This window comes from Podarcis bocagei (assembly GCF_964188305.1).
Source record: "Podarcis bocagei genome assembly, chromosome: 3".
Classification (NCBI taxonomy): domain Eukaryota; kingdom Metazoa; phylum Chordata; class Lepidosauria; order Squamata; family Lacertidae; genus Podarcis; species Podarcis bocagei.
This window is the reverse complement of record NC_138127.1, coordinates 69,972,684-69,986,726: the sequence shown is the minus strand read 5'-3', so window position 1 is coordinate 69,986,726 and position 14,043 is coordinate 69,972,684. Positions and strand designations below refer to the sequence as shown.

The window sequence follows — 14,043 nt, the reverse complement described above, 5'->3', positions numbered from 1 at the left end:
TTCCTGCGTTAAGGGATAAAAAGAGAGGCTTTCTTAGACCAATATGAACCGTTCGAGGCAGAGTGTGAGGGAACAGGAGGGTTGTCAAGGCGTAGAGCGGAGCATTTTTTTCAATCAGGCGAGATTGGCGGCGCCCCCCCTCGTGAGGTGAAAGGTCAGGCAAAGGGGGCCTTCCCCCTCTCCTCGCCCTTCCCCCACCTCCTGACATGCCAACCCAGCAGTCGGCGGCGGAGCAGCTGCACGAAAGGTAGGTTGCGGGGTAGGAGGTTTGGGGCGCTGCTGGGCGGGATGGAACGGCGCCCCTCAGTAGGGCGGGGAGGGGGGGGCCAGGCAGGCCAGAGCCAGTTCTTAACGGAAGCAGGAGCCCCTGAACGCCTGCCCACCTCTGGGACAGTGTCGCCTGGGAAGGGTGGGGGGGGGTCGGTGGTCGGGCATTCAGTGGGGCTGTTCCTGGTGTGGGGGGCAGGTCTGTGTGGGGCGAGCTCGATATCCCCCTCCCCAGGCGAACCGTGAGGCGAGCAGGGCATTCAAGCCACTCTGCGCCAGTCATTATGGTGACCGCTGCATTCTCTCAGGCGTTGCTAACCGAGTCTGGGTTTGTTAATTGCAGGTTCTAGGTTTTTCCAACCCCCTTTTTCTTTTGTGCTCATTCTGAAGCCCTGGAAATGGAGTTTGAGCTCATGGAGAATGACATCCTAGAGTCGCTGGAAGACCTCGGGTATGTATGAGAGCAAATATGTCTAAATAACTTGTACTTTGGATTTTTTTAAAAAAAGTGTTGTTTTTTGTTGTTATGTGTCCTCACCCCCGTGCTCTGTGTTTTGTGGGGCAATCATTTACAGTACTAATCATCACTAATTCTTGAAGTGTTTTTGGAGGGGGGAGTTGCGTGGAGGTGGGGAGGGGAGGTTAGCGCTCAGTGTTAAAAAAAGGCAATATCTATAGCGGTTTCTTAACAAGATAACATTCTGCGCATTGAAAGATCCATTCTCTTTGGCCTAGTAAACAGTCTCGAACCATATGATTTATTTCTGAAATAAAGCAGCTGTGGAGATGAACTGGATTAGAAACCACTATGAGCTTTATTTTGGAGGAGGGTTTTGATTTGGACCAATTAGCAGAATAACCTGATATTTTACCAAAAGCGTCTTATCATTTGCATCAAGATGGGTATACTGGTCTGAGGTTCTGAAATGAACAAAAGTATATCATCTGCAAATGAAACTAACTTACGTTCAACTGAATTATGAACTGCTTTGTGAATCTCACAGCGTTGTCTAATAGCACTAAAAATGGTTGAAAATGCAAATCAACCGTCTGCCTCCACCACCTTTCAAAGCATCCCAAGATCACAGAGTATTTGATGTTACTGCCGTGTGCTGTGCATGAAGGCAGGGCCACATTCATTCAGCAGACTTAAAAAAAATATCTGGCAGTCCAGCATCACTTAAAAAACCTCCACAAAGAAATTTCTACAATGTTGACTCCCCACCACCACCTCAGTGCTCCTTCTCCATAATATTTACTGTTATTCCCTATAAATATATTCTACAATATGAATCAGTTGCCATTCATCCTTCCCTTTTAGCACAAATATTTCTCATGCTGCAGCCCTACACATATGTAAAAGTAAGCCTAAATGAACACAGTGAGACATAGTACCAAGGAAACCTGCCTAGACTAATGTTAATCATGCTTTAGCCTTTTCTATGAGGCAAGTGTGATGCTCCGTTTATGTGGTGTGGGGACTAGTAATGCTATTTCTCTCTTGTACCCACACAGTTAAAAGCATACTGTACAAAAGGTTCTCATTGCTTTTGGAACATTTCTCTAGCTGCTGCTGCTTCTTTTTTGTAAGATGGCACAATTCCTGTAGTTTTTGTTTTGATTTGTTTGGCTTTTCAGGAAAAAAAGATGATAAGCTAGCAAATATTTAGAAATACCTGCTGCAGAAAATTTTAAAATGCCTGCAACAGAGGATTTTGCTTGCTGTTGCAAATCTTCTGAGTTTTTTGTAAATAGTAGTAATAGATAATACACTATGAATGGTAAGGAATTTTGTCATGTGTGTTCTCAAAAACAAATTTGCTTGCATTATTCAGTAAAGACCTGGATTGGGATCCAAAGAAGTGCCGAAAGTGCATGCATGGGGTAGTACTGTGAGTACAGTGGTTCCCAGTTTGAAAGAGAAAAGCTGCTTTTAAAGCAGAACAGGGGCTTATCTCTTTGGCATTGTTATGGCTGGCTGGGCAGTTGTCCCAAAACATCTGCATCAGTTCTCTCTCCTTGATTCTGTTGTTCAGGGACGTGGTGGTGGGGAGAAGTAGCATGCTAGTGCAGCCAAAAATGAATGTATATTTCCCCCTTATCTTCACTACTATACTTTTATTGTTGTTTAGATGTATCTTACATCTCCAGTCTAAATGCAATCCTGCCGCTGACAAAAAGAGGACAGTTCCTTGCTCCAAGGAGCTTATAATCTAAACTTTGCAAGGGCAAGGAGCATTAGAGGAAGTTACAAAGGGAGAAAGAGGCAAGGGCATCAAACATTAGGGAGAAGAAGGAATGAGAGAGATAATTATAACAAGGGGAAATTGTGAGCAAAAAAATAAAGATGCTGATGAGGATATAGACTTCAATTCAAAGCATGCTAATTTGAAGGAAGTACCTTTGAAATCACTGGTGTTCCAGATAAATATATTGAAGTGTTAGTGGTGTTATCACCAAATATGCATGGATTACATACCTCAGAAATTGTACAGTGGCTTTTAATAACATGTTCTTATTTTTGTTTGTTTGCCAGTTACAAAGGCCCATTGTTAGAAGACGGTGCTCTGACCCAGGCAGCTTCTGGGGGGGCCAGTTCCCCTGAATATACTAAACTCTGTGCTTGGCTAGTGTCAGAGTTAAGGCTATTTTGCAAACTAGAAGAAAATGTGCAAGCGACTAACAGTGAGTAATCATGAGTCTGACACCATTGATTTATTTATTTATGTCTTTCATATTAACTCTGAAAGCATGTACTGGTATAGATGCTTCCAAATCTGATGTGAAAAGTTTTTCACATGCAAGTTGAACTTCTCAGGAAGCTGAATACTGTGCCCAATGCCACATTCTGTTTTTGCCTACATCTCCATGGAATCAAATTTAGTAGTTGTCTTCCACTATATTTTGTACAAGTGAGCTTTCCCCCCACCCAAGTGTTCATTTGAAGACACTATTTTTACCATTCTGTATCACCTGAGTTCTTAATTTTGTTTGAAATGTTAATCATATTTTTGGGGTTTTTAAAAAAAGAAAATAGGCTATTTTAATCTTCAGCCTTGAATCTTGATAACATGTATGGAAGCAGTCTCTTCATAATGTAACTTTGTCTTAACTCGTGGCAAAGAGTTAATAGTTGAACCTCTTAAATGAAAATGATCTGTGTCTTAAGGTCCCACGGAAGCAGATGAGTTCCAGCTTGAAATGAGTGGGTTACTGGGTGAAATGAACTGCCCATATACAACACTAATATCAGGAGATGTCACCAAGCGCCTTCTCAATCAGAAGAACTGCCTGCTGCTGCTCAGTAAGTTGAATATAACAAAATCTTTTTGTTTCTTTTTGTGCCGCTGTGGAGATAATTAGGACACTTGTCCTTTCCCTGATCCTTCTTAAGAACTTATGATACTGTGATATTTAGAAAGAGAATATAGTCGGATCTGTTGAAGCTTTGGATTCATATCGTCTGTATCATATTGGAAGCTGTCCAAGTAAAAACAACAATAACCAAGCATTTTTCTCTTTGCTTGTTATGAACAAACTTTGTCAGCATTTGAAAGTGAAAAGACATCTCATTCAGATGTGATGTAGTAAACACGAAGGAATAGCAGCTCTCCCCAGCTACTTAAGAACCATCCTGCTCTTGGAAGAGATCTAGCTTCCCCCCACCCCTATTTGTGCTTTGTCTGTGCTGTCTTAGTACAGAGTTTTAATTGATATTTATGTTAATAGAATTGGAAGGGACCACAAGAGTCATCTACTCAAACCCCTTGCAATGCAGGAATCTTTTGCCCAGCGTTGGGCTTGAACCCATAACCCTGAGATTAAAAGTCTCATGCTCTACCATATTCTTATGTAAACAACTTTGTGAGGTTTGCTTGAAAAGCAATGTCTAAATATCTAAATTAATAAATCACATTCTGCAAAGGCGTGCCATCCTTGCTTGAGCACTGTTACCCTTAGCAGATCTGCCACTTGCTATTCTGTTTTTTAAATCCTTGCTTATCTGAACCTCACCTCTCATTCAGTAAACATAAATATGTTATGGAATCCAGAATAGTTTCTTTTATGTTCACAGCTAACTAAGGCAGATATTTGTTAAAAGGTGCTAAATTGTAGCTTTTCTTCCTTCAGCATACCTCATCTCAGAACTGGAAGCTGCCAGAATGCTCTGTGTGAATGCTCCTCCCAAAAAAGCCCAGGAGGGGGGTGGTAGTGAAGTCTTTCAGGAGCTGAAAGGCATATGTATTGCTTTGGGCATGTCTAAGCCTCCTGCCAACATAACTATGTTCCAGTTCTTCAGTGGAATAGAAAAAAAGGTAAGAACTGAGGGTTTTGAGGTACATAGGCTTGAATCCATGATTTACAGCTGTCATCCTACTGCAGTGGAATGGCATTCTGAAGAAAGCAAGTGACTTTTCTGGGAGCATGATGGACTATGGCAAGAATAGATAGGTGGGAAAGCTCGAATGCGTATATAGAGCACCATAAGCAAACCCTGGGATCCAAGCTCTCTTATTCATTAGGCTTTTTTATGTTTACTTAATAGATTTATATGCTGCTCTTCAGTAAACATATTTCAGGGCTGCTTACAAATCAAATAATAAGATACAACGAAAAATGCATAGTTTAAAGCAATGAATTTGAAATACTGCAGATAAAGTAGCATAAAACATACAGTGGGTAAAATTAGGGAGTGAAAAGGCCAGGAAAGGAACGGTGCTGAAAAGACATTGGAATAGGCACCAGGCAAGCCACCTTGGAGAGAGCTTTCCACTAATGTAGCACCACCGCTGAGACGGCCCTTTTCTTCCATTTCCCCCACCTTGCTGCATTTAGTGGGGACCCTTGGAAAAGGGCTTCCAAAGATTATCTTAGTATACAGGGTAGACTCATTCTTAAGGACAACCTCTAGCAGTTATAACTAACCCTTGAGAGTGAAAAGGTTTTGTGTGTGTGTTATGGCACTACCTACTGGATGGAAGCCTGTCCTTCGGTATCATTATTTCTAATAGCAATGCTAATAGCAAAGTTTTCCTGTGCTTGTGGCCAAAAATGTACCATCCATGCACACAAGATGGTATCAGCAGATTTAGGGTTAGGCTAAGGTTTGCAGATACTCACTTTCTTTAGAGGGGAAATCCAGTTTTTTTTGGGGGGGCAGGGGAACAAATCCTCTTAAGTGGCATGGGATATTGAGAGACTAAGAGAGGGCGGGGGGAAACTGTCGGAATAGGATGGCTAGAAATGAAAGTTTATAAAGCACTATCTCATTGTGTGAATAGGTCACTTCCCAGTTCACACTGAGAAGCTATTTTAAATTGTCTCCAGGGATGTGGAAGTGAGGCCTGCCCATAGATATTAATGGAGTGATCAGAAATTTAAATGTAGCTAGGGTTGGGCACAAGAACGTCCCCATTGCAAAACAAACAACCGGCCAGTGAGAATTAAGCATGCTCAGTGGGCAAAGAATGTTCACTGGTGGGAATGGAATGCAGCACCTGGAACCCTGAGCAGAAGAACTCACTGCAACATATTTTTACTGAGACATATGGTTAAAAGGCTTTCATTCTTGAATTGAGAAATTTTTTTAAGTTGTCTGTCCTTCCCACATTAATAAGAGGTTGTTTACTTTACTGGTGTCATAATGATGTTATTAAAGAATTGCAGAAGATTCTTATTTTAAACCAACACAATTATCTGAAAATTTTAGGAATGTATTCTTTTGTGTAGCTTCTATTATGTATGAAGCATTCAAATTCCCCTTCCAAATCCATATGTTTGGTGGGGAAGAGAGCAAGCATTACGATACTGTGCTATTCTATACTAACATAGTATTTTTTTATTACAGTTAAAAGAAACATTAGCAAAGGTTCCTGCAAATCATGTAGGAAAACCTTTACTGTCAAAACCACTGGGTCCAGTTCATTGGGTAAGTCGTATGTCTGTAAAACTCTTTTTATTCTATCCTTGACTCTTTTTGTTTTATATATTTTCTTTCATGTACATTAAGCAAAACTGTGTGATGATTTTTCTCAAGGCCTAGCCAATTCTGATCAAGTTCTCAGTTTTACTTAGAGCGAAGCAAAATGCACTTGAGAAAATAGATTCTTGATTGTCCCAAGTTCAACACATCCAAATTCACAATTGATTGTTATATCTTGACATCCCTCAGGAATGCAGGATGAGGAACCCCATATTTAGGGATTATATTAAACCATAATTAAAGCAGCGATGCAACTTGGGGTAGGGACAGTCCAGCAGTGTGTGATATTTATACACCTATAAATAGAGGTTACAGAGGATCTGGGTCTTTAGACATCCTGATATGGGGAAGGTTTTACTCTCCAAGTCTTCAATGATGCTGAGCCATTGTTTGGCAGAAACTATAGCCCATCCTAAAATTAGTCTTGGCATCCCCAGTAAAGTTTTTAAGCAGGAGCTGCAGAGGTCCTTTTTCTTATTCTGCAGCCAATTACTTGGAACATTTCATCTGATGCTTCTCTTCCTGGCATTTGTTCTTAATATGTATAGTTGTGTTTATTTTATAGATAAGAAAATGTAAACCTTGGCCTTCCATTACAGTCACAGCACTAATAGGAACACTGATATTATAGTTCTTCTAGGAATCTGTGTTAGTTTTATCAATTTGGATTTAAAACGTTTGAGTCTTTATGGAACTGTTGTGTTCTTGATTGTGGTCAAGATGAAGGCTACTTTAATTCTAGAATTTTCAAAATTTTAACGTCTTTGAGGTAGTGCTGGAGGATACAATGCTGTCTTCCACTGAGAAACCCCTCTTCTGTTATTTGCATGTAAAGTAAATGTGAATTAAATGATGGATTAACCACCAAGGTCTGGTCTGCATGTAACACTTGTGGCTTCATAAACTGTAGTTGATCAAGCCAGGAAAAATTGTTGACTCTTGTACCCTCCCTTAGCTTCCCTGTCTTGCTCAGTGACTTTGACCATTCGGTCCTGACCTCTTTAAAGTATGGTTTTCTGTTACATCCAAAATGGGGAGCAGTCATTTGATGTTGGTTTAACTTGCCAGGAATCAGACCGTGCTTTAAAATTGTAGCTAGTAAACTAACATTAATCTGCAAGTCCCCATTACAGTGGAACCAGGGAACTATGGTGTTACGGTGTTAAGAGACTGGGATCGAAACCCCCAGATTAGCACATGATTGGGGAGCACATGGGCCTGAGATGCTGTTTCTTGGCTTAGTACGCTAGTACATTGCACACTAGGAATGCCTTGGCTGAGAAGCAGTGTAATATGTGATATGCATTTTTATTTCAGGAAAAAATTGAAGCTATTAATCAAGCCATAGCCAATGAATATGAAGTCCGGAGGAAATTGTTAGTGAAGCGTCTGGATGTGACTGTCCAGTCGTTTGGCTGGTCAGATCGAGCAAAGGTACAGTTTGCATTCTGCAACTTGCTTTGGCCTTGCAAAGAGCTTTTTTTCTTCGTCTGTCTGCCAAAAAAACTCTGATGGCGCTGATGGGGGTGGAAGTATCCCATAATTTAATTGACTTGTCTCTGAATGTACTAAGCACTTTTGTTTAAAGCTTATATTTCATTTGGTAACGCTTTTGCTGACACTTAGGAGTAAATTTAATCATCAGCTGTGTACTTGTGCTAGGGGCAAGTGAAAACTTCAGTGTAGCTCACTGCGTATCTTCATTTCACATGTGTTGCCAGTATAAGAATGTCATCGTGAAACGATTATTAGCACTTTGCACTTTTCCGCTTCTAATTGAACAGTTACCCCATAGCATTGCTAATCATTTGCTTCACAAAGTGTACCGAAATCACTATATTACAGTGCCTCATAAATATTTGTTTTGAACCATTTTTTCTCAGGAGATCTGTAAATGGGGGAAACTGCAGTTTTAAAATGCAGCCTGAACAAGTTTCAGAAATGCAGAATGAGATACAGACTTGGAAAATGGTTGGCGAAATAGGTAGTGGAAAAACAAAATAACATTGGGGAAGTCTCCAAAGCTGGATTTACACCTTATTTATATAAGCTGGTATATTGTACCATTAGGCACTTTCCCATGAGCTCACACAGCATTTCTCATGAATTGTTAGTTGCCTGCCACGCGGGCCTTAATCTGTCCTTGGAGCTGTTGTTGTTTAAAATGGTAAATAATTAATTTTTAGCTGAATGTTTGTTTACATCTGTTGACTCTCTTCTTTTTTGGATTACAGAGCCAAACAGAGAAATTGGCTAAAGTCTACCAGCCGAAGCGTGCCACCCTTACTACCAAATGCGCTATATCTGTCGCTCACCTCTTGGCAGCTCGGCAAGACTTGTCAAAGATTATGAGGACGAGCAGCGGGTCCATCAGAGAAAAGACTGCATGTGCTATTAATAAGGTACCTTTGTCACATTGATATAATTTAGTTCCTACTGTGCTGTGGATATTAAATAACTTGATGGGGAAATCTTTGCATGCTTTCAGCACATACAATGCACACTCTGTTTTTGCCTCTCCCTTCCCACGGGTCCTTTTACCAGTTTTACAAAATGGCATTGGGGGGGGGGCTGGTTTCAATGCCAACTGTTCAACCTGCTACATTGGACAGGAGTTGTTAACTGTTCTGTGTCACATGTTGATATAGCACAGAGCAGGGTTCTTCAACCATGGGGCCCCTGTTTTGTTGGACTGCACCTCCCGTCCTCCCTGACCATTGGTTAAGGTGGCTGGGGATGGTGGGAGTTGTAGTCCAACAACACCAGGGACCTAAGGTTGAAGAGCTCTGGCAGAGAGGATCAGCCTTTCTGAGTTAAAAACTGCCCCATATTTGAGAATGAGTTCCTTGTTTACTTAAGAGTATTTTTAGATATTATTTTGCTAAAGGTTATTGGCAAAAGTCTAGGTACATGCTAGTAATAAATTGGTGTTGCACAAAGTACAGTAAGACAGTCATACTGGTTTGCAGTATTACAAGGTAGTCATGTAACAAGATGATGCGGTAATGTCATGAAAATCCTCTATTGTAGCTGTGCTTATCTCTGGAAGCATATTTTGACTTTCAACAAAGTTAGCAAAACCTAGTGGAAGCCATGTGGGACTGGATGGATGTGGATGCAAATTCTATGTCAGCCATGAATTTTCTCAATTATATTTGAGAGTCATACTCTTCCCCTATTCCATAATTAGGGCTTGAGGGGGTCCCCTGCACTACACTGGCTGCTCTCCCCACTTTCTCTCCCCCACACACCCCGGCCCCTCTGGGGAAATAGTGATTAATTATCTAGTGTCCATTGCCAGCACTTGCCAGAGCAGTGCACCCAGCAGAACACTTTTTAAAGTTGTTGTTTTTAGGTGGTGACCAGTGTATGCTAGCCCCAAAGTACCCATGCGAAGTGTTGATGCCGTGCCTGTTTTCTAATGCACTGCCACTCCCCTATATCTCTTGCTGCCACAATGTAGTCATTTAGGTATCCCAAACAAAGCCCCCACTATACAAGGACTACCACTACCTCTTCAAGACTAAGTATTTTCAGAAATGAAAAAAATACAGCCAAAGCTTCCTTAGATTTAAAGCAAAAGAGCAATAGATCGCTGAGTCCCAAAATGTAAAATCTATCTGGAAGATACCTTATGTCAATAAGAGAAAATATCTAACAGAAAATTTAAAAATAAAACGTAATGGGCAAGGAAGCCGATTTTTTCTGCATTTCAGATGTGGACCATCTCCATCCCTAAGCACTGCTATAATAAAGGATTACATCTTGATCTGCTGAAAGATCCTTCCCACCCCCCTTCTTCAGTACATCACTTCTGTACACTTCCATTTCAACTCCTTTTTTTAAAGTACAGTGTTTTCAGATTATTAAATAGTGTTATAAATTATTCAGGTACCAGGCATGCTTTGTGACTGGCGTGGGTCCAGTTGCAATCACATGGAGATCTCTGGATGCCAGGCTGGCAACTGGGAAAAGCCAAATGTCACTTAGACTCAGGTCCTTAGAGAAGGATCTGAAATATTTTCCTTGAAGTTTGAATTTGTTTTATTCTGGATTGCTTTATTTGATGTGTTGTATACCACTTTTAGATTTGTTCTTTGAAATATAAAGCGGTATAGAAATGAAATGAATAATATCAATTGCAAAAAAAGCACGTAGACATTCCATTGTGGCACCCATAACCTAGGTTTAAGGTGCCATTTGGCGATTAGCTTAGATATCAGAGTTTTTAACACTGTACGTAGTGCAGTTCTTCCCTTGTGTTAATTCTTCCAACACATTGCCTTCTTTTGCTTTTAGGTATTAATGGGCCGAGTGCCTGACAGAGGTGGCAGACCCAACGAAATTGAACCTCCTCCTCCTGAAATGCCACCGTGGCAAAAAAGGCAAGATGGTCCTCAGCAGCAAAGTGGTGGAGGCAGGGGTGGCAGAGGTGGCTATGAGTCGTCCTACGGAGGTCGTGGAGGTTATGAGCAAGGGGGCCATGACCGAGGAGGCCGCGGAGGATATGACCAAGGAGGCTACGACCGTGGCAGCCGCGGAGGGTACGACTCATCCTACGGAGGCCGTGGAGGCCATGAACACGGGGGTCACGAGCGAGGAGGGCGAGGACGTGGTGGCTATGACTATGGAGCCAGAGGGGGAGGCAGAGGAGGCAAACCCCAAGGAGGCTGGACTGATGGTGGAGGAAGTGGCTATCAAGATGTCAACTATAGGGATAGTAACTACAGAGACTCAAGCTTTCAAACTGGGGGTTATCACGGTGGTGGCGGCTATCAAGGAGGTGGCTATGGTGGTTATCAATCTTCATATTCAGGAAGCGGATATCAAGGTGGTGGCGGCAGCTACCAGCAAGACAACAGATATCAAGATGGGCACTCCAATGATCGAGGTGGAGGCCGCGGAGGAGGCCGGGGCCGTGGTCGTGGCGGCCGTGGCGGGCAAGGAGGTGGCTGGGGGGGAGCAAGAGGTGCACAGAACTTTAATCAAGGGGGGCAGTTTGAGCAGCACTTCCAACATGGGGGATATCAGTACAATCAGTCTGGATTTGGACAAGGAAGACACTTCACAAGCTGAGGCTGCAAAAGCTTCCATTTGGGCAGAGCTCATGTAATAGATTTTCTATGGTTTTCTTTCTGAATTAGTACCAGGCCATGTCAGGCTGCTTCCGGTAAATGATCTTTGCTTTTGAGCGCCTGCGAAAGGTGTGCATAAGTCTGATGCTGCCTAAAATGCAGCATTTCAACTCCAGGAAGCTCAAAACTTTAAGACAGCAGTCCTGGTTCTGTTCACTAAAGGAAAATTGAGTACATGTCTGTCACACCTTTAATATGCAAACTAGTATGTCTGTCGGTTTTTACATGAGTTCATTCTTCCTTTAAGAATCTTCCGCTCTTCAAGCCACTTTGAATATTGCTCTTCACCCTGATTTTCTGTAGACAACAAGCTGACTTCAAACCTGTATTGTAAAGCTGCAGGTGTGTGTAGTTAGTTGTGTGCAAGACCCTTTGAAGTGGGTTGGATTTCTGCATTTGTAACTGCACAGAATTGCAGCCTACTTCACGGGGTCCATGTCTATTATATGAGCTCTTCTGCTGATGACTTGTTCAATAGCCTTATCTCTCATTGATCAAAACCACACTCATGTCCCCATCAGAGACCCAACCACTGTCATGCCACGCAAAGGTCATATAACAAACCGAGCTAAGTTGTGAACAGATAGTATATGTAGCCTTGTGCTTCCGCATAATTCAGATTCATTTCACACACCAGAAAACAGTTGATCCCCTGACCAGCCTAATTTTTACTTGAAATTAGCGAGCAGTAATGGCAAGCTGAAACTTGTTTTGTGCACGAGTTAATACCACTGATCAGCAATTATAGGATGGTTTCAATTTTTGGCATCTAACTTAAGACAAAATGCCCTTCAGGTGGGATTGTTACAGTTTTCCTTACTAAAAGTTACATCAGTGCGCCTTGCCTGGGGGTTTTTTGTGTATGAGTGTGAGTGTGCGTGTGTGTACAGAAACATTGTCAAGCTGTGAAAGAAAAATGGCTGAAGGTGTGCTATTGTATAAAAGGTGAGCAATAAAAGTATCTGTTCTCCTATTGGTTTGTTTCTCTTTACCTTTCAGTTGGTGCATGGGTTACCAATATTTTTGAGCTAGCAGGCACAGCTTGACTTTAGAGAAAATGCTGTGGATGCTAGCAACAAAATGGTTGCCACTGGGCATGGACCAAGTTTGGAAAGAGTAGACAGTGCTGCTGCCCAAGTGTCAGGCTTTCCATGGGAAGTAAGCTTTTGTCCTGAGTGTCGACGTCACACCACAGTTGTTAAAATACACAACATGGCCACACACTGCACACACACAAACCACAAACACATGCATCTGCCACTCAGGTGTACACAACATTTCTCCCTCGGAGAGACAACACAATATTCATACTGCCTTTCCTTCCTCACCTACTTCTCTCTCACAGAGGCCACACATCCATGCATCTGACCCACACGCACAGACCACATTTACTTCTCTCCCAAGTGCACATTTCCCTCTTGCGTGCACAAGGGGGGGTTGGCAGGAATAGTTAAACACTAGACAGGTGGAACAGGCTGTCTCACCTATATATTTTGCCTCCTAGATTTTAAGAATGCGAGACATTTAATGGTTTCCATCAGAGGTCAAAAAGCTTGCAAATAGGGATGGGGCTTCTCACCTGTCTGCCTGTTTCTTGGTTGTAGCAAGTAGAACAGCTAGTAGTGGCAGGGAAATGGAAGGCGGTGGTTCTTCCCCTTCAGGTGTATTGATCACAAGCAATTTTTGATCCTAAATGCTATTATAGGTCAAGGAGTATAAGCGTTATGTTTCCCTGCATAGAACATATTCATAGCCAAGTTGCTAATTCTCATGGATGTAGAAAACATCTTGATCAAGTGTTGGCAAGTGTTTTTAAACTGCTTTTAAAAATGAGAGGAGAGTGGGCTATCATTCTATTGTATGCCTAGAAATCAGCTTTGTACTTGCTCCTCTTCCCTGACCTTGGGACTCAGTTTCAGTTTCCCTATATGGTATTCTCCTTTCCCTTTTGCCACCAAAGTCTTTAACCAAGAAAGACACCCTAAATTCACCATAGACCTGAATTTTGTAAACATACTAAGATACGGAAAGCAAGTAAATGCATGCAATTTAACTCAGTATGTGTATTTTATACTTTGATTAGAAGGTCAATTGCATTTAATTGCTTTGCATATCTTATTAGAAGTACATTAATTCTTATTTATGTGTAAGGTATAGATTACTTGTAAACCGTAACCCATTAGCATTAGGTATGTATAGCTTGGAAATCAACAGACTTAACACAGAATAAGAATGTGGGCACAGAATTCTGAAGCCCACTGTACCTCCGACTTGGCAAAAATTCAAAAATATGTCACAGTATACATACTGGCATCACAATGGTCAATCAAGTTGTCAAGGTTTTTATGACCACTAGGTGTTGCTCCTGATCCACAAGTAAAAAAAAAAAGCAACAAAGAAAGGTGGTTCTCGATTCCTACTAATAGACTGAAGTGGTTTCTGTGTTCCATGTCCTAGAAAATGATGCATCCTTGTCTCCACGTGGCGTTAAATTACTGCATCTCTGTGCAGATGGGTTTTGGTCTCAGAAAGCCTTGGGTTTTTAATGCAATCTTTCTATGCCATAGCGCAAAAGATATTGAAAGTAAAAAAAAAAGGGGGTCAGTATAAACATTGCTGATTCAGTGCAAGGAACTAGGGTGAGATTTTCAAGTAGCT

At 41.7% G+C, this 14,043-nt stretch overlaps 1 protein-coding gene across 2 annotated transcripts; it reads left to right on the top strand.

The window, feature by feature from the left end:
* The first annotated feature begins 135 nt into the window (after nucleotides 1-135).
* FAM98A (family with sequence similarity 98 member A) lies at nucleotides 136-12,358 on the top strand. Of its 2 annotated transcripts, none has more exons than XM_081188107.1 (9): nucleotides 136-247; nucleotides 611-718; nucleotides 2,804-2,952; nucleotides 3,437-3,571; nucleotides 4,399-4,583; nucleotides 6,116-6,196; nucleotides 7,568-7,684; nucleotides 8,485-8,652; nucleotides 10,550-12,358. In XM_081188107.1, exons 2-9 carry the CDS (start codon nucleotides 666-668, stop codon nucleotides 11,324-11,326), a joined length of 1,665 nt encoding a protein of 554 aa, XP_081044233.1. In that variant the 5' UTR covers nucleotides 136-247; nucleotides 611-665; the 3' UTR covers nucleotides 11,327-12,358. The 2 variants fall into 2 exon arrangements, with proteins under 2 accessions (XP_081044233.1, XP_081044234.1); XM_081188108.1 differs by having other exon boundaries at nucleotides 176-247; nucleotides 658-718.
* The last annotated feature ends 1,685 nt before the right edge of the window (nucleotides 12,359-14,043 follow it).